Source organism: Leucopleurus acutus, assembly GCF_964270905.1.
Source record: "Leucopleurus acutus genome assembly, chromosome: 4".
Classification (NCBI taxonomy): domain Eukaryota; kingdom Metazoa; phylum Chordata; class Mammalia; order Artiodactyla; family Delphinidae; genus Leucopleurus; species Leucopleurus acutus.
In genome coordinates, this window is record NC_139146.1 from 148,408,947 (window position 1) to 148,432,751 (window position 23,805).

General features: G+C 38.4%; 1 protein-coding gene across 1 annotated transcript in view; it reads left to right on the forward strand.

The window, feature by feature from the left end:
* The first annotated feature begins 729 nt into the window (after positions 1-729).
* The window catches only part of SNCA (synuclein alpha), a 128,292-nt gene continuing 105,216 nt past the window's right edge, over positions 730-23,805 (forward strand). The window contains exons 1-4 of the mRNA XM_082838009.1: positions 730-771; positions 2,253-2,398; positions 11,879-11,920; positions 21,910-22,052. Coding sequence (XP_082694135.1) covers positions 2,278-2,398; positions 11,879-11,920; positions 21,910-22,052 — 306 coding nt within the window. The 5' untranslated portion in view covers positions 730-771; positions 2,253-2,277. The remainder of the gene's footprint in view (positions 772-2,252; positions 2,399-11,878; positions 11,921-21,909; positions 22,053-23,805) is intronic.

Genomic DNA, 23,805 nt, shown 5'->3' on the forward strand with positions numbered 1-23,805 from the left:
GGTTGGTGGAAAAGAAAATGGTGAGAGTGGGGGTGGGAAGAGGATTTGACGAGCCTCCTCTTGCCTCTTCAACCTGTAACTCTTCTTTACTCGTCTTCTCTCCACCCGCGAGCCCATTTCGGGCTCATGAGAGGTTAAGAGCAAACGTACATCTGGAGGCTCTTTAAACAAAAGCATCGTTAACGTTGTGTCCTACGACCATTAATCAAATTTCAGCGATCCGAGGGAAACATGCTCTTGGCAGTGCCGATGGGAGCACCCTTCCTACGCTGCCTGTCTCCTTCAGCAGCTCCCCGAGAGACTGGCTCTATCTTTGGTGGTCGATCGCCCAGACTTCCACTTCCCCAGGCCGGTTCTGACGTGGGGGTCCCCGTGAGGAACCAGAGGGAAAGGCGGAGACTGGGAAGGGGGGGGTGGGAAAGAGGGAGAGACATCAGTCCAAGCCTAACCGCTCCGAATCTCCGCAAGAGCCCCCGTGACTTGAAGTGAGCCCCAGAACACCCCCACCTTCCCGTCTCCCAGGACCTGGCGGGCTGCCGGAGCTGGAGGGCCAGCCTTCCTCCACGCCCCATCCCCAGCCGAGAAAAGGAGTGAAGAGCACGCGGCGGGGAAAGCGGCGAGCGCCGGGAGAGGGGCGGGGAGAGGAGCTGACAAATCAGCTGCGGGGGCGGTGAGCGGAGGAGAAAAGGACGAGGAAGAGGAGGGGACGGAAGGACCGGGAGGAGGAGAAGGAGAGGGGGCGAGCGAGCGCGCGCGGCCACGCGGGGTGAGGTGTGTGCCGGCCTTCGAGCTGACCCGGGGACCGAGCCCCGCCTTGCGCGTCCTTGGCGCTCTTTTCCCTGCCTTCCCTTGAGACCTTCTGTCTTCTTCTCTCGAATCCTCCCGTGCGGGGGACGGGGAGTGGCAATTCGACGCCGGGTTCGCGGGTTGGCGTCCCACGCCCCCAGCCTCTCCTCGCAAGGTTATGCTGACAGCCGCCTCCTCTGGGGACCATCCCTCTTCTGGTGCCACCTCCACCCTTCCTGTGCGCTCTTCATCCTCTCTCCTCCCACTTAAATAATATTTGGGAATTGTTTTACATTTTTTAAAAGTGCGGGTGGGGGAAGAATCCGAGTTCTGAGGAGTCGAGGGAATCAGGTAAGTACCTGTGGATCTAAACAGGCAGCTTGGGAAATCATGGAGAAAACCTGGTGGGAGAAGAGTCATTGCGAACGCCCGGGAGGCGGGGTTGGTGCTGCAGTGAGGACCCGCCGTAGTCGAGTCTCTCCCGGAGGTGGGTTCTTATACCTAATGGTGAGCTTGCGGAAAGTAAATCCACCTGGCTTTCCTTCTGCTTCCGGTACTCCCCGCGTCTTGTCCTCAAAGGCTGAGAGGTCCGGCTTCTCAGGGGTAAGCTGTTTCTTTGGGAAAGGCGAGGATGCTCGGTGGAGTATGAGTATTCAACTTTTATTTTCCGCTTTCCTTAAATCCCGCAGCCCGTTCTCCCTTGTTAAGTAAACGAGCTATGCTTGGCAAATCATTAAACGGAAGAGCAAAGCGGGCAAGCCAGCAGGTGGTAAGGGGTTAACAGGTGCGGGCGCCGGGTGGCTGGCGGGATCGGCGCGCGGAGAACGCCCCCTCAGGGAGCTGGCGCGCATCCCGAGACTGCCCGCGGGTGTGCACGCGCGCCTGCTTGCGCAGGGTAGATGGCCGAGGGCAGGGTGCGTGGTGGGCTGGATCAGGGCGAGTGCTGGGGCGCTGAGGTTCAGCCACACCCAGAGTGAGTAGTTCCCTCCCTTGCCCTCGTCACGTTTGACCTGTTAGCCGCCTTCGGGGATTTATTTTAAGAGTGTCCCTGACCCCGTGCCCCCAGCTCCCTTTACTTTTCCTGTAACCTGTCTTCTAAACGCACTTCTAAGTTCTGCTGTTACCGTTTGGACCCTGGGAAGTTAAAAGAGGGGTCCATCTTTTCATGTAATTCCACTTCGGAAGGGCTGTAAGAACAGCTGAGATGATTCATCCTAATCCATGTTTAGGCGGCTGGACTTTTACCAGCCAAGATGGATGGGAGATGCTAAATTTTTAATGCAAAAGCTAAAAAAAAAAAAAAAAAAAAAAAGGCTGCTTTGTCCGATGGTGGAAATGGAGGTACACTTAAAAGAATCCCACACTTTTGGGGAGTCTACTGATCTTTCAGTGGTTTTTACCTTGGGTGGTTCTAATTTCGTTTTGCTTTACCCAGAAGTTCTCAAAGTGTATTTTGTGTTCTCCAGTGCGGTGTAAAGGAATTCATTAGCCATGGATGTATTCATGAAAGGACTTTCAAAGGCCAAGGAGGGAGTCGTGGCCGCTGCTGAAAAAACCAAGCAGGGTGTAGCAGAAGCAGCGGAAAAGACAAAAGAGGGTGTTCTCTACGTAGGTAGGTAAGACCCAAGTGTCACTTCGTTATTTATTTATGACTGATGCGTTAGGATGACTGATGTTTTATTTATTTAATTTATTTTTGCTGTGTTGGGTCTTCGTTTCTGTGCGAGGGCTTTCTCTAGTTGTGGCAAGCGGGGGCCACTCTTCATCGCGGTGCGCGGGCCTCTCACTATCTGCGGCCTCTCGTTGCGGAGCACAGGCTCCAGACGCGCAGGCTCAGTAGTTGTGGCTCACGGGCCCAGTTGCTCCGCGGCATGTGGGATCCTCCCAGACCAGGGCTCGAACCCGTGTCCCCTGCATTAGCAGGCAGATTCTCAACCACTGCGCCACCAGGGAAGCCCTGACTGATGTTTTAAATGCTGGTGTTTCCCGCTTGATTCAGTTTTGCGTCTTCACTTGTCAAAATGATGGACTGAATCAGAGGTATGTGTAGGTAGGTAAATGTGTGTGTGTTTGGGCTATAGTAAAAAGTGGGGCTATTTTGTTTTTCCAGATCATTTAGTTTTGCAATAATACTTAGGACTTGGTTTCTTTTTTTAAATGAATGTTTCTATGCATAAGTAACTATAGCTCCGAGGACAGTTTTTAAAACTCAGTATTAAAAAATAATCGAGACTATTTTAAGAATCAGACTCGTCCATGGGCTTTTGATTTCTTTTATCATCATGTATAATATATGCTAATTTCAGTGTATTCTAATTTAAAAATAAGACTTTGATATGACCTTGAGATATGTAAAGACAGACCTTCTGTGGCCCTAGAAAGGAAAGGACAAAAAAGTCTTTGGTGGAGTTACTTCTTGCTACCACTTGGTAAGCCGGGGACTAAGCTCAGGAAAGTTGTTGAAGGCTGCTGATATCTCTGAGACATTTGTATATTTCATTTGTGTATCAAGCGGTACACACAATAAATGATGAGATTGATGCTTATTATTTCTACTTGTTTATAAATTCCCACCTTGGAGTATTCTTACAGACCCTGACTCTCTTGAACTGTGTTAGGTTGGGTGTTATTTTACAAATCACCTCAAACTCTTTGGGGAAGAAGTAGGCACACACTCATGCATAGGGATAGACACGTGCGCACACACACGCATACACTTACCCACTGCCCATTCTGCCTCTCCTCTTTCTCCTCTGAGCTCTTCCACATTCTCTGGTGGCAGTTGTAGCAACAGTAGCCGAAGGATGAGCAATAAAGTGGAGGATGCGCGTATTTAGAATACTCTGCCTGTGTCTGTGGGGTGAAAGAAAGCTACACCGTCTCTCCAACATCGATGGGCTGGAGAAAAGTTATACTTGGAATGATTTTTATGAATCCTTCTCATATTTTTTTCTCACTGTTCATAGACTCTTTATGTTGGCTTAATCTTACCACAAATCTCTAGTTAAATTACTCTTTACTTCAAAACATATTTTCATTGGATTAAAAGATGTTACAAGAGGGAAAAAATTGATGAGTTAACTTCAAGTTTTTTTTGTGAAGTGCGATTATATCTTTTCAGATGGAATTTGGGATACTGAATCAGTGACATGCAGATAATCAATACCTTTATATTTGTCCTCAGTTTTCCAAGTTGTGCAAGTGCATGCTTGCAACTATTCTTTGATTTCAGTTACTTTATAACTTACTAACTTTAAAGATTTTTTTAGTATGATAATATCCACTTCATTAGTTTGTAAGGAACCCAGAAAATACTGAATATTAAATTAATACATTGCAGTTTTCCAGGTAATAAGCAGGATTATCATCTGGAAAGCGTTGTATTTGTTTTCATTGTCAACTATGAGTTTGGGCAAATAAAATTATTTTACTTTTTAGAGATTAATTCTGTTATTTGTTCTGAGATTATTATATGAAGTTTTAATTTGTTTATGTGACACGTGTTTTTTAAAAATCATCTTCAGTGTTTATTTTGGTATTTAAAACAAGGTGCATTCTATAAACTATCAGTTATGTTTTAAAGTCAATTAAAAGTTGAATACAAATACAGGATTCAGGATGAAGAGTGACCATGTGAAGACACAGTAATATAGTTCAGGTGTTGGCAAGCTTTTTCTGTAAAGGGGTAGATAGTGAATATTTTAGGCTGTGATATATGTTTCATCTGCTCAACTTTGCTCTTACAGTGTGAAAGCAGCCGTAGACGATAATTAGGGTGGCTATGTTCCAATAAAACGTTACTGACTAAAACAGCTGGGGAGCTTATTTGGCTCACAGGCTGTAGTTTGCTGACTCCTGATAAAGGAGAAAGAAGCATAGATTTGGCGTCAAACTTAAATTCCACTCCAGGCTACACCACTTATTACCTCTAGGATACTGGGGAAGCAACTTAACATATCTGAGCATCACTTTCCTCATATGTAAAAATATGATTTGGATAAATGCAACTACCTTGCAGAGTTTTTGTGAGAATGTCATAATAAAGCAGAACATACAAATAATAATACATACTTTTAAAAAATTAAAGACTTTATTTTTTATAGCAGTTTTTAAGTTAACAGAGAAATTGAGAAGAAGGTACAGAGGTTTCCCACGTACCCCCTCCCCCCATACATTCATAGCCCCTCCCATTACCAACATCCTTCACTAGATGGTACATTTGTTACAGCTGATGGACCTATAATGACACATCATAATCATCCGAAGTCCATAGTTTCCATTCGGGTTTGCTCTTGGTATAATATATTCTGTGAGTTTGGACAAATGTATCATGATATGTATTCATCATTATAATATCTTATAGAATATTTTCAGTGTCCCCCAGCCCACCACTGATCTTTTTCTTTCCATAGTTTTACCTTTTCCAAAATGTCATATCATTGGAATCACATGTAGTTTGTTCAGATTGGCTTCTTTCACTTAATAGTATGCATTTAAAGTTCTTCCATGTCTTTTAATGGCTACACCTGGTTGCTTCCAAGTTTTGGCTCTTATGAATAAATCTGCTGTGCAGGTTTTTGTGTGGACATAAGTTTTCAGGTCCTTTGGGTAAATACCAAGGAGCACAGTTTCTGGGTCATATGGTAAAAATATGTTTAGTTTTTAAAGGAACCATCAAACTGTCTTCTGCAGGGGCCGCACCATTTTGCATTCCCACCAGCAATTAATGACAGTTCCTGTTGCTCTAAGTAGAGCAATATTTGATGTTGTCAGTGTTCTGCATTTTGGCCATGCTAATACATGTGTAGTGGCATTTCATTGTTATTTTAATCTGCATTTCCCTGATGACATAGGATGTGGAGCATCTTTTCAAATGTTTCTCTGCCATCTGCACATCTTGTTTGATGAGGTGTCTGTTAAGATCTTTGGCCCATTTTTTAGTCAGGTTATTTGCTTTCTTGTTGATTTTTAAGAGTTCTTTGTCTATTTTGGATAACAGTTCTTTTTCAGATATATCTTTCATGAATATTTTCCTGTCTGTAGATTGTTTTCTCATTCTCTTGACATTGTCTTTCACAGAAGTTTTTAATTTAAATGAGTTCCGGCTTATTAATGATTTATTTCATGAAGCGTGTCTTTGGTGTTATAGCTAAAATGTCATTGCCATACTCAAGGTTATGTAGATTTTTTCCTATGTGATCTTCTAGGAGTTTTATAGTTTCACATTTTACATTTAAGGCTCTGATATACACTGGGTTTTTTGTTTGTGAAGGGTGTAAAGTTGGTGTATAAAATTATTTTTTGCATGTAGATGTCCAGTTGTTCTAGCACCGTTTGTTTAAAAGACTGTCTTTGCGGGCTTCCCTGGTGGCGCAGTGGTTGAGAGTCTGCCTGCCGATGCAGGGGACACGGGTTCATGCCCCGGTCTGGGAAGATCCCACGTGCCGTGGAGCAGCTGGGCTCGGGAGCCATGGCCGCTGAGCCTGCGCGTCCGGAGCCTGTGCTCCACAACGGGAGGGGCCACAACTGTGAGAGGCCTGCGTACCACAAAAAAAAAAAAAAAAAAAAAAAAAAAAGACTGTCTTTGCTCCATTTTATTGCCTTTTTTCCTTTGTCAAAACTCCACTGATTATATTTATGTCGGTGTATTTCTGGGCTCTCTTTTCTGTTCCCTTGATCTATTTGTTTATTCTTTTACCAATATCACATTGCCTTGATTACTGCAGCTTTATAGTAGGTCTTGAAGTTTGCTAGTGTCAGTCCTCAAATTTTGTTCATTACCATTTTGGCTATTTTTGGCCTTTTGCCTCTCCACACAAACTTTAGAATCAGTTTGTCAACATTCACAAAATAACTTGCTGGGATTTTGATTAAGATTACATTGAACTATAAATCAAGTTGGGAAGAGCTGACATCTTGATAATATTGTATCTTTTATCCATGAACATGGAATAGCTAGCTCTCCATTTATATAGTTCTTTGATTTTGGTATCAGAGCCTTGTAGTTTTTCTCATATAGATCTTGTATATATTCTGTTAAGTTTATATGCAGGCGTTGCATTTTTTTTGGTGCTAATGTTCGATGGTATTGTGTTTTTAATTTCAAATTCTACTTGTTCATTACTGGTAGATAGGAAGGTGATTGACTTTTTAACCTTGTATCCTGCAACCTCTCTGTAGTAACTTATTAGCTCCAGGAGATTTTTTTTGTTGATTCTTGACAGTTTTATTTCTTCTTTCCCAGTCTGATACCTTATATTTCCTTGTTTTATTGCATTAGCTAGGGCTTCCTGTACGATGTTGAAAGAAGTGGTGAAAGGGGATATTCTTGCTTTGTTCTTGGTCTTAGTAGGAAAGCTTCTAGTGTCTCACCATGAAATATGATGTTAGCTATAGCTTTTTTGGTAGAGATTCTTTATCAAGTTGAGAAAGTTCCCCACTATTTCTAGTTGACTGGAGTTTTTTTTTTTTTTATCACAGATAAGTGTTGGATTTTGTCAAATGCTCTTTCTGCATCTATTAATGTGATCATGTCATTTGTCTTTTTGAGCCTGCTGATGTGATGAATTACTTAATTGACTTTCAAATGCTGAACCAGCCTTTCATACCTATGATACATCCCATTTGACTGTGGTATATAATTCTTTTTATACATTGTTAGGTTTGATTTGTTAATATTTCATTGAGAATTTTTCTAAAACACACTTTTATATATAGGAGCCATGGTTATTACTGTCAAGTAAACTAACAGAATAATTACTTTGTCAATATATTTTCTTTCTATCATTTCATCCTTCATTACAAGAACTATTATCAGTAACTAGCTTGAAAGATTAGAAATGCCTAAGGAAATTTTTCTAATTTCACTTATGGCTGAAGAAGTTTGGCACACGTTTTTCCTAAGCCTCATGAAAAAAGTAACCTCATTCCTTTACAATATTATGCTTTTGACAACTATCTTTTAACTAATTGAAGAATCACCATAAGAATCAGTGTTGGGGCTTCCCTGGTGGCGCAGTGGTTGAGAGTCTGCCTGCCAATGCAGGGGACACGGGTTCGTGCCCTGGTCTGGGAAGATCCCACATGCTGTGGAGCAGCTGGGCCCGTGAGCCATGGCCGCTGAGCCTGTGCTCCGCAACGGGAGAGGCCACAACAGTGAGAGGCCCACGTACTGCAAAAAAGAAAAAAAAAAAAAAAGAATCAGTGTTATTTTTGTGATTTTTTTTTCTCCTTTTGTGATATCTTTGTACATAAATTTTCAATCAACCTACTTCAATTTAATGGACAAAAAATTTCTCAATCAAATAGCTTAGAAATTATAAATTGAGAGTCAAATTCAAAAGCAAAAAAAAAAGTAGTTCTTTTTATAGAATGTCAAGTATTGTAACAGTAAAGGCAAGGTAAATCTTCAAAACCCTTCCAGTGACATTTTGCTCAGTAAGTAGCAGTTGTCAAGACTGTGGATTGATATCAAACTCCCAAGTCACAATATGCTTCACCTCCACCGTATTCAGATCGTCAACATAACATGCAAAATAGCATAACTGAGTCCTTGCAAAGATTAGGCATGACTTCTGACCTTCTCCGCTCTGTAGCTTTGTGAAGTCCTGACAGACAAGAGGGGAATGGGTGTGGGCCACCTCAGCTCAGGGAAGCCATCAGATCTAGTGTCCGTTCAGCTATATCTATTATGAGATCTACCTACCTATCTATCTATCTATCTATCTATCCATCCATCTATCCATCCATGTTACTAGTCACATAGCCACTTGACACCTATTTGGTAGCTATATCTTTTCAATTACAGATTATTCATCAATTAAAGGTTAATCATCAATAACATACACTAATGAACAATTATGACAGCAAAAAAAGTTCATTGGTTTAAGCAACCTCATCAAGACTTTCACATATCTTAATTCAGGATACATTCCATGATTTAGCCAAAGACCAAATTATCAGTTATAACTGAGATAGAGAGGAAAGACCACAGGCCAACTGTTAAACATTTTTTTACTAGTCATTTTTTGAAATAAGGGGTTCAAGGAGTGGCAGGTGGGTAGTGATAAGAACTGTTCTCCTAAATACAATCGCATAGTTCCAGTATACATGAACTTCAGTTACCACAGTCAGTTGAATAAAACCAGTCCCTAACTGTACAGTTCAAATTTCTATCACCGCAATGCATAAACTGTGAGTTATTACATAAAGTATAAACTTTGCTCCTAGCTCTTTAGCCCACAATCACTACATAAGTGACAGAAACTCATTATTTATGATCCATGGCCAAATCACATGACTTCTTTCAAAGTTTATTTGTGATCAGTCCGCTGTAACAGGCAGTGGCTCTATGATCTGTTATTCAGTTTGTACAGACAGCAAAGCCCATAGTTAAGTTACCTCCTTGCCTCCCAATGATAAACACAGATGATATTTTACAAAGATGCATAATTGAAAGAGAAAATTGACCAAAGAAGTGAATGTCAGCAAAGAAATGAAATGAAAAATGCTGAAAGTAAAATTTGAATCAGACGTAAATGTGTTTATAGAAGGAATAGCTGACTGTGAGAATGTGGATACTGCTGCCATTCAGGAGACTCTGGATATGCAGCCAGAGGAACTTGTCGAAGGTGAAGATATCAACATAAATGGAAAACGTGTTTGTGATGAGTAGGCTGAAGCTGTCCCAGAGGAAGTGGTGCTATATAAACACCTCACATGAAAGAAACCATCAGAGATATATCATGACATTAAAAATACAAAAGCTAAGATTTTGGAAACTGACCCAAACTTATGAAGGAGTATTACAACTTTCTAAGACCTAGAAAAGATGCTCAGCTTAATATTGAAAGTTATACAATGGGGAGAAGACAAGCACTGTTTAAACCACTCATAAGTTTTTTACAAAGAAATAAAACACTTGTCAATGTTTTAAATTACAGTACACAAAATAAGTATTACTTTTCTTAGTTTTTAATTTCCCTGTACATTTTTAAATGACTAGAAGAATTTTTAATGTTTTGACAGAAAATTTTAAAGGTCATGGAACAAGTCATTTTTATCACTGATTCATCAGAATTTTCCTCATTGATTATTAAGATCACTTTCTATAGCTTCACCTCAGCTTGTGTGCAGTCATTTTGTGATTCCATAATACTATGCAAAGTGATCATTGCCTGAAAAATACACACACACACACACACACACACACACACTTCATATTGCATATATGTAAAATACTATCTGTAACCTTTAACATATTTAACAACTGCACAATTTCATTTATATGAGTTTATGATATGGTGATTTGTCCTGTTTTAAACTGAAAATCTCTTTACAAATATTATATAAGAAAAATAATAACAATGATCACTTACTAAGTACTATGTACTAAACACTGTTTTAAGACCTGTGCATGTATTATTTGCTTTGATCTTCATGTTGATTGTGTGATGTGTATTTGTTTATTATGTAGTGAAGTGAAGATTTAAATCCAGAAAATCAGAATCCAGAGCTCACTTTCTTAACTACAAGGCTGTATTTCATTTTATGCTCTATATTTATTAGAGGTCCTTAAATACATTCAAATTGGAAGTTCTTAAAGATACTTAAATTGCTTTATTAAATGTAGAAACTTAGTTGGACTGTTTTGTACAGTGTAAGTTTAAATATAATGCATGCAAGTTATACTTAATGCCTTATTTATATATTTTTATTAAAAAATTCAATGAAAAATTTCAATATGATCATGTATATTTATTTAAATCACCTTGTTGATCATCATATTATTTATATCATTGATATGTACTTCTAAATAAATTTGGAACTAGAAACTGCCTCAGACCAGTGTTTCTCAGATTTGATTCATGTATTACCTGCATTAGATCATGAGGATTATTAAAAATGCAAATATCTGTACCTGATATTTACTGAATATTGAAACTCTGACTCAGTAGTCAACATTTTTAAACCTTGCTTCCACTTAATTGATTCTGCTGCACTCTCCAGTTTAAGAACCAGCTTCTTAGAGATTATTTAATTAATCTTATATATTAATTTTGTTGGTAAGGATTTTTATTTGATAAGGAACTGAGGCTCTCTTACACTTTTTTCCTGTTGTAAAATGTGTTTACAGTTATTTCTAGTATACTCAGTAAGAACTACTTTATTTGACTTATAGGGTAGTTTTCAAATGAATCTTCATTTTGTTGTTATTCAAAAACATTTTATGAAAAAGCTGGTATCAATTACACTAAAAAATCCAACATTAAAGGGCTTATGAATAAAATTGTTCACAAACTTAGTTTTAATGACACATATTAATAAGTTACTTGTGTAAAAGCTTAGTAATGGTCAAGAATTGGGGAAAATTCCTGTCTTGCCACTTCTTGAAGCTGGCATTAGTCATACTTGAATGGTAAATTACTGCATTCCTTCTAAAGGTTTGCCTGGCTTCATAGAAAATATGGACTTAGGGTCATAGAGCCCTTAATTTGAATGTGGTTGTAGCCAGTTATTACCTATGTGACTTTAGGCAAATCATTTAACTTTAATTTGTAATTGCTTCATATGGAATAAAATGGGCATGATATGAAATGGGTATTACAAAGTTTAAATGAGATGAGATGTAAAATACCTTTTACATAATAGGTGTTCAACAAATGTGAATTCTTTCTCTTGCTCCCCCATCTGTTTATGTTTCATGGGTTACCTAATCTCTTTTGTATTGTACTTTGGTAGAACTTCTGCAATTCTGAATGCAAAATCACCTACCCACCCAGCCCCAGTGTTATCTCAACACTTTTTCCCCCTCTATAAGTTGATGTGGGAAGTGGGACACAGGGGGTTGAAAAGTCATCACTCTGCGCTAAAATCATAATTGGAAAGTATCCTGTTAGCTTTGCTTTCTTCTATTTGTTGTAGTGATTGCTGGATTTCTTTGTTTTAGATATTTTTCCCCCCCTGAGGATATCTTAACACATGGGCTTCTGAAGATTGAGATACTGTTTTTCCATTAGATGTATTTCAAAGTAGCTCATTAGCAGTAAAGGCGACTTTGAGACTTATGGTTTCAATTTGTTTGTTTTTATAGGATCCAAAACTAAGGAAGGAGTGGTGCATGGTGTGACAACAGGTAAGCTTTGTGGAGCTTATATCCAGGGATGATATTGAAAATATCTAGTAAGCAGTATAGCCCTAGCACTGATCATTCAGAATGTAAATGTAAATAACCACTCTGCCCATAGAGGAGCATTCTAGGGAACATCAGCTTTGTTTAATCTTGATTCTTTTTTTTTTAATCCTTTTTAAAAATCTTGATTCTTTATTAAATATTTTTAAATAGTTTAAGTATTTGTTGTAGATAAATAAAGCACAATGTGTGTAACTGTCAAGAATGATGACTGAATTAACCAGTTTAATTGTTTAAAGTAGTGTAGATTTGAGTATTCAGACCAACTTAGTGTTCTTGGCAAACCAATAGCATAAATATCACATAAGGATTGCCATTTTCAAGGAATGAATTAAAATTTTCTGTAGTGTATAATGAAATATTCTGACACTACAATATATGAATTATAACATTTCCTTGATGATTCAGAAGACATTTTAGGAAACACCCTTGGGATGATCAGTAAATTACTTATTGTCTCTTTTTGGCCTAATTTCACCAAGATTTTGAATAAGTCTGTAAGAAGATTACAGTAAATGAATAGTAAAAAATTATGAAAATTATGGTGGTGATAATGAGGAAGAGGAGGAAGATAATGATAGAAACAGAAAAATCAAGGGAAAAATCACAATTTAACAACCTTAAAAGCCCGCAGACTTGCTGTGATTGAGTTTCATTTTGTACGTACTCCAAGCTTTCTGACAGGTGTGGTAAAACGAGATATAATCAGAAATGTAATTCATATCATCAGAAAACAGTAAACATAACAAGCCTTCAGAAAAATAACATAATCCTATTGATAAATTATAAAATAGAAATTGGGAAAATCAAACGGGAATATTGGGTTTTTTTTTGTGTGTGTGTGGTATGCGGGCCTCTCACTGCTGTGGCCTCTCCCGTTGCGGAGCACAGGCTCCGGACGCGCAGGCTCAGCGGCCATGGCTCACGGGCCCAGCCGCTCCGCGACACGTGGGATCTTCCCGGACCGGGGCATGAACCCATGTTCCCTGCATCGGCAGGCGGACTCTCAACCACTGCGCCACCTGGGAAGCCCCAAACAGGACTATTAATACTGTATTGTGGTTAAGGCCATAAACACTGGAGCAAGACCACTTTAGTTCGAATTTCTGCTTATCCCTTACTAGCTGTGTGATTTTTCTGCAAGATTCATAACCTCTATGTGATTCAGTTTCCTCATCTGTAAAAGAATTCAGTGAATGAATATATATAAATATATAGAATACTGAAGGCAAATAGTATATATTATCTAGGTGTTACTTACTATCACTTTATAGTGGATCTATCTTGAGCTACATTTTTGCAGCTAGTGAGGAAAAGTATTTACATGACTATTTTATACATTTTTTGATAAAAAATTAGGGTATAAAATTAAAACGGGGAGTTCCCTGGTGGCCTTGTGGTTAGGATTCCCAAAATCGAGGCTGTGGACTTTGGGAGCAAATGTAGACTTGGGGTTTGCTGTATGCTAAAGACTAGTTTTTGATTTTTATGTTTATCTTAGTATAGTTTTTAGCGCTTGTTATCATTGGTGGATTTGTTTATTGGTATGGTTGCTCTCTTTTTTTTATTTTTTTAAAAATTTTAATATTATTTTATATTTTATTTTAATAACTTCATTTTATTTTATTTTATGTTTTTTCTTTCTTTCTTTTTTCTCCTCCCTTTTCTTCTGAGCCATGTGGCTGACAGGGTCTTGGTGCTCCGGCCTGGTGTGTCAGGCCTGAGCCTCGGAGGTGGGAGAGCCAAGTTCAGGACATTGGTCTACCAGAGACGTCCTGGCCCCACATAATATCAGTTGGTGAGAGCTCTCCCAGAGATCTCCATCTCAGTGCTTAGACCCAGCTCCATTCACTGACCAGCAAGCTCCAGTGCTGGACACCCCATGCAAAACAACTAGCAAGACAGGAACACAGCCCCACCCATTAGCAGAGAGGCTGCCTAAAATCATAGTAAGTTCACAGACACTCCAAAACACACCATCAGACGCGGTCCTACCCACCAGAAAGACAAGATCCAGCCTAACCCACCAGAACACAGGCACCAGTCCCCTCCACCAGGAAGCCTACATAAGCCACTGAACCAATCTTACCCACTGGGGGCAGACACCAAAAACAATGGGAACTATGAACCTGCAGGCTGTGAAAAGGAGACTCCAAACACAGTAAGTTAAGCAAAATGAGAAGACAGAGAAATACACAGCAGATGAAGGAGCAAAGTAAAAACCCACCAGACCAAACAAATGCAGGGGTAATAGGCAGTCTACCTGAAAAAGAATTCAGAGTAATGATAGTAAAGATGATCCAAAATCTTGGAAATAGAATGGAGAAAATACAAGAAATGTTTTAACGAGGACCTAGATGAACTAAAGACCAAACAATGATGAAAAACACAATAAATGAAATAAAATATTCTCCACAAAGAATCAATAGCAGAATAAATGTAGCAGAAGAACAGATGAGTGACGTGGAGGATAAAATAGTAGAAATAACTACCGCAGAGCAGAATAAAGAAAAAAGAATGAAAAGAATTGAAGACAGTCTCAGAGACCTCTGGGACAACATTAAACACAACAACATTCGAACTACAGGGGTCCCAGAAGAAGGAAAGAAAAAGAAAGGGACTTAGAAAATATTTGAAGATATTATAGATGAAAACTTCCCTAATATAGGAAAGCAAATAGTCAATCAAGTCAAGGAAGTGCAGAGTCCCATATAGGATAAATCCAAGGAGAAACACGCCAAGACACATATTAATCAAACTATCAAAAATTAAACACAAAGAAAAAATATTAAAAGCAGCAAAGTAAAAGGAACAAATAACATACAAGGGACTCCCCATAAGGTTAACAGCTGATCTTTCAGCAGAAACTCTGCAAGCCAGAAGGGAGTGGCAGAACATATTTAAGTGATGAAAGGGAAAAACCTACAACCAAGATTACCCAGCAAGGATCTCATTCAGATTCAACGGAGAAATTAAAATTTTACAGACAAGGAAAAGCTAAGAGAATTCAGCACCACCAAACCAGCTTTACAACAAATGCTAAAGGAACTTCTCTAGGCAGGAAACACAAGACAAGGAAAAGATCTAAAATAACAAACCCAAAACGATAAGAAAATGGTAATAGGAACATACATATTGAAAACTACCTTACATGTAAATGGATTAAATGCTCCAACAAAAACTCATACACTGGCTGAATGGATACAAAAACAAGACCCGCACACATGCTGTCTACAAGAGACCCACTTTAGACCTAGGGACACACAGACTGAAAGTGAGGGGATGGAAAAAGATATTCCATGCAAAATAAAAAGAAAGCTGGAGGAGCAATTCTCATATCAGACAAAATAGACTTTAAAATAAAGACTATTACAAGAGACCAAGAAGGACACTACATAATGATCAAGGGATCAATCCAAGAAGAAGATATAACAGTTGTAAATATTTATGCACCCAACATAGGAGCACCTCAATACATAAGGCAAATGCTAACAGCCATAAAAGGGGAAATCGACAGTAACACAATCATAGTAGGGGACTTGAACACCCCACTCTCACCAATGGACAGATCAAAATGAAAAGAAATAAGGAAACACAAGCTTTAAATGACACATTAAACAAGATGGACTTAATTGATATTTATAGGACATTCCATCCAAAAACAGCAGAATACAGTTTCTTCTCAAGCACTCATGGAACATTCTCCAGGATATATCATATCTTGGGTCACAAATCAAGCCTTGGTAAATTTAAGAAAATTGAAATCGTATCAAGTATCTTTTCTGACCACAATGCTATGAGACTAGATATACCTTACAGGAAAAAAAACTGTAAAAAATACAAACACATGGAGGCTAAACAATATGCTATAAATAACCAAGAGACCACTGAAGAAATTAAAGAGGAAATCAAAAAATACCTAGAAACAAATGACAATGAAAACACAATGACCCGAAACCTATGGGTTGCAGCAGAAGCAGTTCTGAGAGGGAAGTTTATAGCAATACAGTCCTACCTCAAGAAACAAGAAACATCTCAATTAAACAACCTAACCTTACACCTAAAGCAATTAGAGAAAAAAGAACCAAAAAAACCCCAAAGTTAGCAGAAGGAAAGAAATCATAAAGATCAGATCAGAAATAAATGAAAAAGATATGAAGGAAACAGTAGCAAAGATCAGTAAAACTAAAAGCTGGTTCTTTAAGAAGATCAACAAAATTAATAAACCATTAGACAGACTCATAAAGAAAAAATGGGAGAAAACTCAAATCAGTAGAATTAGAAATGAAAAAAGAGAAGTAACAACTGACACTGCAGAAACACAAAGGATCATGAGAGATTACTACAAGCAACTATCTGCTAATAAAATGGACAACCTGGAAGAAATGGACAAATTCTTGGAAAAGCACAACCTTCTGAGACTGAACCAGGAAGAAATAGAAAATATAAACAGATTAATCACAAGTAATGAAACGGAGACTGTGATTAAAAATCTCCCAACAAACAAAAGCCCACGACCAGATGGTTTCACAGGCGAATTCTATCAAACATTTAGAGAAAAGCTAACATCTATCCATCTCAAACTCTTCCAAAATATAGCAGACGGAGGAACACTGCCAAACTGATTCTACGAGGCCACCATCACCCTGATACCAAAACCAGACAGAGATATCAAAAAAAAAGAAAACTACATCCAATATCACTGATGAATACAGATGCAAAAATCCTCAACAAAATACTAGCAAACAGAATCTGACAGCACATTAGAAGGATCATATGCCATGATCAAGTGGGGTTTATCCCAGGAATGCAAGGATTCTTCAATGTACGCAAATCAATCAATGTGATACACCATATTAACAAATTGAAGGATAAAAATCATATGATAACTTCAATAGATAAAGAAAAAGCTTTTGACAAAAGTCAACACCCATTTATGATTAAAAACTTTCCAGAAAGTAGGCATAGAGGGAACTTACCTCAACATAATAAAGGGCATATATGACAAACCCACAGCCACCATTGTTCTCAATGGTGAAAAAGTGAAACTGTTTCCACTAAGATTGGGAACAAGACAAGGTTGCTCACTCTCACCACTGTCATTCAACATAGTTTTGGAAGGTTTAGCCACAGCAATCAGAGATGAAAAAGAAATATCCAAATTGGAAAAGAAGAAGTAAAACTGTCACTGTTTGCAAATGACATGATACTATACATAGAGAATCCTAAAGATGCCACCAGAAAACTACTAGAGCTAATCAATGAATTTGGTAAAGTAGCAGGAAACAAAATTAATGCACAGAAATCTCTTGCATCCTATATACTAACGATGAATAATCTGAAAGAGTTATTAAGGAAACACTCCCATTTACCATTGCAACAAAAAGAACAACATACCTAGGATTAAACCTACCTAAGGAGACAAAAGACCTGTATGTAGAAAACTCTTAAGACACTGATGAAAAAAATTAATGATTCAAACAGATGGAGACATATACCATGTTCTTGGATTGGAAGAATCAACATTGTTAAAATGACTATACTACCCAAAGCAATCTACAGATTCAATGCAATCCCTTTCAGACCACCAATGGCATTTTTCACAGAACTAGAACAAAAAATTTCACAATTTGTATGGAAACACAAAAGACCCCAAATAGCCAAAACAGTCTTGAGTAGGAAAAACGGAGCTGGAAGAATCAGGCTCCTGGACTTCTGACTATACTACAAAGCTACAGTAATCAAGACACTATGGTACTGGCACAAAAAAAGAAATATAGATCAATGGAACAAGATAGAAAACCCAGAGATAACCCACGCACATATGGTCACCTTATGCTTGATAACAGAGGCAAGAATATATAATAGAGAAAATACAGCCTCTTCAATAAGTGGTGCTGGGAAAACTGGACAGCTACATGTAAAAGAAGTAAATTACAACACTCCCTAACACCATACACAAAAATAAACTCAAAATGGATTAAAGACATAAATGTAAGGCCAGACACTATAAAATTCTTAGGGGAAAACATAGGCAGAACACTCTATGACATAAATCACAGCAAGATCCTTTGTGACCCACCTCCTAGAGAAATGAAAATAACACAGAAATTAAAATGGGACCTAATGAAACTTAAAAGCTTTTGCACTGGAAAGGAAACCATAAACAAGACAAAAAGACAACCCTCATAATGGGAGAAAATATTTGCAAATGAAGCAACTGACAAAGGATTAATCTCCAAAATATACAAGCAGCTCATGCAGCTCAATATCAAAAAAAACAACCCAATCCAAAAATGGGCAGAAGACCTAAATAGACATTTCTCCAAAGAAGATAATACAGATTGCCAACAAACACATGAAAGGATAGTCAACGTCACTAATCATTAGAGAAATGCAAATCAAAACTACAATGAGGTATCACCTCACACCTTTTAGAATGGGCATCATCAGAAAATCTACAAACAATAAATGCTGGAGAGGGTGTGGAGAAGAGGGAACCCTCTTGCTCTGTTGGTGGGAATGTAAACTGATACAGCCACTATGGAGAACAGTATGGAGGTTCCTTAAAAAACTGAAAATAGAACTACCATGCGACCCAGCAATCCCACTACTGGGCATATACCCTGAGAAAACCATAATTCAAAAAGAGTCATGTACCACATTTTTCATTACAGCACTATTTAAAATAGCCAGGACATGGAAGTAACCTAAGTGTCCATTGACAGATGAATGGATAAAGAAGATGTGGCACATATATACAATGGAATATTACTCATCCATAACATAAACAAAATTGAGTTATTTGTAGTGAGGTGGATGGACCTAGAGTCTGTCATACAGGGTGAAGTAAGTCAGAAAGAGAAAAACAAATACTGTATGCTAACACATATATATGGAATCTAAAAAGAATAAATGGTTCTGAAGAACCTAGGGCCAGGACAGAAATAAAGATGCTGACCTCAAGAATGGACTTGAGGACACGGGGAGCAAGAAGGGTAGCTAGGACGAAGTGAGAGAGTAGCATTGACATATATACACTAGCAAATGTAAAATAGCTAGCTAGTGGGAAGCAGCTGCATAGCGCAGGGAGATCAGCTCTGTGCTTTGTGACCACCTAGAGGTGTGGGATTGGGAGGGTGGGAGGGAGACACACGAGGGAGGAGGTATGGTGATATATGTATATGTATAGCTGATTCACTTTGTTATACAGCAGAAACTAACACACCATTGTAAAGCAATTATACTCCAATAAAGATGTTAAAAAAAATTAAGTTAATCATCACATAAAAAAAACAAGTATTCAGCTTATGTTTGCTCTGTTCCAATCCAAGGTATATATAAACTGCCCTCTAGGGACCTTCTGTAAATGGGATGTTATGAAGCATGATTTTTTTTTTTTTTTTTTGCGGTACACGGGCCTCTCACTGTTGTGGCCTCTCCTGTTGCGGAGCACAGGCTCCGGACGCGCAGGCTCAGCGACCATGGCTCACGCCCCAGCCGCTCCGCGGCATGTGGGATCTTCCCGGACCGGGGCATGAACCCGTGTCCCCGGCATTGGCAGGCGGACTCTCAACCACTGCGCCACCAGGGAAGCCCTGAAGCATGATTTTTATAAGAAATGGATATCAGACGGTTGTAGACTGTGGTGTATGAAGGGAGCTTATGTAGAGTAACAGCTTTCCATTTTAATAGTTGAAGGAGAATCCATGTGGTTGAGAAAGCAGATAACCACGTTTCAAGGTTCAGAGCCTGTGGTAAAAATTAAAGAATACAACTAATACTACCATCTAATGGAGGCTGTGGAGATGTCCTGCAAGGATAACTGTTGACAAAGTCAGAATTTTTGAGTTTTCTCCAGAATGACAAAATGTAAACATGGGTTTTGGGGTTCGTGTGTGTGTGTGTGTGTGTGTGTGTGTGTGTGTGTACATGCACGCACATATGTGCATGCTGGAGATGGAGAGGCATACTGGGCAAGGAACAATTATGGTGCAAAACAACAGTTCAGTAGTAAAGATACACCTAAAATTTTATGGGACCACAGGAGGAGGAACAAGGACATTTGTTGGGAGGAGAGGTTTTTAACATGGAGGTTGACATTTGAGGTTTTAACAAAGGAGTTCGAGGTCAGTGAATAAGCCACTAGATAAATCAAGTCCTACAGAAATCTTTTAAAATGTGTGTATCTTTGCTGTATGTAAACTCTGCCATTTTGTAATGTTACTAATTTACTTACTCTTACAGTGATAAAATCTAATAAAATTATAATGAAGTACAAAGTGCATTTTACTGTGCAGTTTATGTGCATTAAACAAGTGTATATGTATGTAAATCTCGAATTATAAAAATAAACTTTTGTGGCTGGCAGAAAAATGAATCTGTAAAAAGATCAAAATTTATATTTGTCTTTGAGATTTTGTAACAAGAAATGTTCATTTTCAAGTAAAATTTTCTATTCATGTTCTTAGAAAAGAAAAAAATGAAAACTTAGTGCCCATCATTCACTATTTTTAAAGCATCAACATTCTGTAAATGTTTAAAAACATGAGATTTCCAGTACAGCTTTTCACCGGCATTTAAACTGAACTTTGCATTGAGAATAGCCATGACTAGTTAGCAGGCATCAACCATATCACCTGTTGTGAACTCTTCCTGGTTTTAGACTCTAGGGTCACATCTGCTTCCCCACATTGCCTGGACTGAGGAGTGAGGGTCTTTGTCCTTACAGCCTCTTCAGCTTCCTTGACCTACATAGTGTTTTCAAAACCCAGTTGTTTTGTCCACACGATTACTGTTTAATCACTGGCCTCTCCCAACTTGTGACATGAAATCTGTACAATAATCATGTGACTAGCACATAACACTTAACAGCTAACATAGTGCAACTCATCGGATTCCTCAGAAAAGAAGGCAAACGTTACATAGATATAGGTAAGAATGCAAGACCAAGGCTTTATGAGTACAAATGTTACAAAGTTTAGGTGAAGGGTTGTTTTGTTTCTCTATTGACCTTGAAATTGTTAACAGTGCAGAATCTCATCTTTTACCTCTTTCACATAAAACTCTTCATTTAATTGAAACAAACTTTTTAATTGCAACTTCCTTTATTTGATATTTGTATGGAGGTAATATAGAAAGATTAACAGTTATATCAGATATAGTCTTAGAGAAGTTTTGATGTGAGATTAAATCTCTTCTAAGTCTAATCCCGAACTGTTTATACCCTCTTAAAATTTTAACTTACTTTTAAAAACCTACTGAATCACCATATTATATTTTTTAATGAAAAGAAATTGTAAGTGTGCTCAACAAACCATTTCATTTTCATACTTTATGTCTAGCTCTTTTGTTCCCATTAAAATGGTTGAAAATCAGTCTCATCACTAAAACCCCTTCTGTTTCAACTATCTGATGTTTCATAAAAGGATCAAAGTTCCTTCATAATCTTCCCTTACTCTATTGTTTATTTCTGATGGTAACATGTGAGAGCACATATGTGTTCTGTGACTCAGAAGGTGTGATGAAACAAACATCCTGAGTGAGATCAAAGAATTGGCATTGAAATTGAAATAAATTTCATGCTAAGTTTGATACAACTGCCCCTGTAAGCATTGCTTGCTGTAAACTTTCCTTAATAAAAAGTAAACCCAACTGAAATTGCTTAGGGTTCTAAATTTGTGATCATTAAGCTTGAAACACCTCTTAACATCTGCATGATTACAACAGACTATCTTAGCAAAGATTCTATTGATATGTTTGGCTAAGCCACACTCACTTAGAAATCTTGGTAGCTTTTATTTGTTCTTACTCTTTAGTTATCTACGTGTGCACACATAGGCCTTTAGAAGTTGCTGTCTAGTGGAAATGAAATTATTTTAAGTGGCGATCGGTCCATCATCCCTTAATCTGTCATTCTGGATTTATTCCAGTGGCTGAGAAGACCAAAGAGCAAGTGACAAATGTTGGAGGGGCAGTGGTGACAGGGGTGACTGCAGTGGCACAGAAGACAGTGGAAGGAGCAGGGAGCATTGCAGCTGCCACTGGCTTTGGCAAAAAGGATCAGCTGGGCAAGGTATGGCTGTGTACATTTTTTTGTTTTATACGTAAGCTTGTGGATCACGGTGAGTTTTCAGGGCAAGGCGCTAGGCAGGAATAAGATGCTTACTTGTGGGAGGGCTGACTGACCTTCCCTCATAAAAAAGTACTACCTTTATATGTGTATTCCTTTTGGAGGTATTCACCCAGATAAATGCCATGAAAATTGTACAATAATCATGACTGTTTTATTTTCCGGAAAAAAGTTAATGAAATGGACAGTTTAACAAATGCCCAAAAGAACAGTGACATTCAGAAAGAATGGGTGCTTTTATGTTAGCTATGAATCTTGGAATTTCTCTTTGTTGGAATATAGCAAATGCTTTGTGCCCAATCTCTAAATGTTCAAAAATGAAGATCTTTTACTTGATTTCTTTATAGTGACATCATCTCTTATTAAAGGGCAGATTTGCTTATTGCATAACAGTTCATTGCCAAATATACGTCTGTGGAAACTGAGAGACTTAAACTACGTTACCAACCAGAGATCATTGTTTTGGGGTGGTTTTTCAGTTCTCAGAATTCTGACTTTGCCTTTCTTGACAAATATGAGACTCTAGGAAGATTATTCAATGAATAAAAGATTATTCATTTTAAACGAGTAAGCAATAGAAAATGAAGTGTCAACTGGAAGATGAAATTTTACCAATTTCCTGACCGCAGCAGCAGAATGATTCTTTTTTTAACTGAAGTGCAGTTGATTTACAATGCTGTGGCAATCTCTGCTGTACAGCAAAGTGACTCAGTTATATCCATAAATACATTCCTTTCTAATCCTCTTCTCCATTATGGTTTATCCCAACAGATTGGATATAGTTCCCTGTGCTATAGAGTAGGACCTTGTTGTTTATCCATTCTTAATGCGATAGTTTTCACTTACCAACCCCAGACTCCTAGTGCATCCCTCTCCCTGCCCCCTCCCCCTTGGCAACCACAAGTCAGTTCTCTATGTCTGTGAGTCTGTTTCTGTTTTGTAGATGGGTTCATTCGTGCAATATTTTAGATTCCACATATAAGTGATATCATATGGTATTTGTCTTTCTCTTTCTGACTTACATCACTTAGTATGATAATCTCTAGTTACATCCATGTTGCTGCAAATGGCATTATTTCATTCTTTATGACAGAGTAGTATTCCATTGTATATAGGTACCACGTCTTCTTTATCCATTCATCTGTCGATGGACGTTTAGGTTGTTTCCATGTTTTGGCTATGGTGAAGAGTGCTGTTACGAACATAGGGGTGCATGTAATATTTTTGAATTATAATTTTGTCTGAATATATGCCCAGGAGTGGGATAGCTGGATCATATGGTCATTCTATTTTTAGTTTTCTGAGGAACCTCCACACTGTTTTCCATAGTGGCTGCACCAACTTACATTCCCACCAACAGTTCAGGAGGGTTCCCTTTTCTCCACACCCTCTCCAGCATTTGTTATTTGTAGACTTTTTAATGATGGCCATTCTGGCTTGTGTGAGGTGATACCTCATTATAGTTTTGATTGGCATTTCTCTAATAATTAGTGATGTAGAGCATCTTTTCATGTGCCTGCTGGCCATAGATCTTCTTTGGAGAAATGACTATTAAGGTCTTCTGCCCATTTTTTGATTGGGTTGTTTGTTTTTTGTCGTTGAGTTGTATGAGCTGTTTGTATGTTTTGGAGATTAAACCGTTGTCAGTAACATGATTAGGAGCAGAATGAGTTTTGCTTTTTCCCTGCCATAGTGC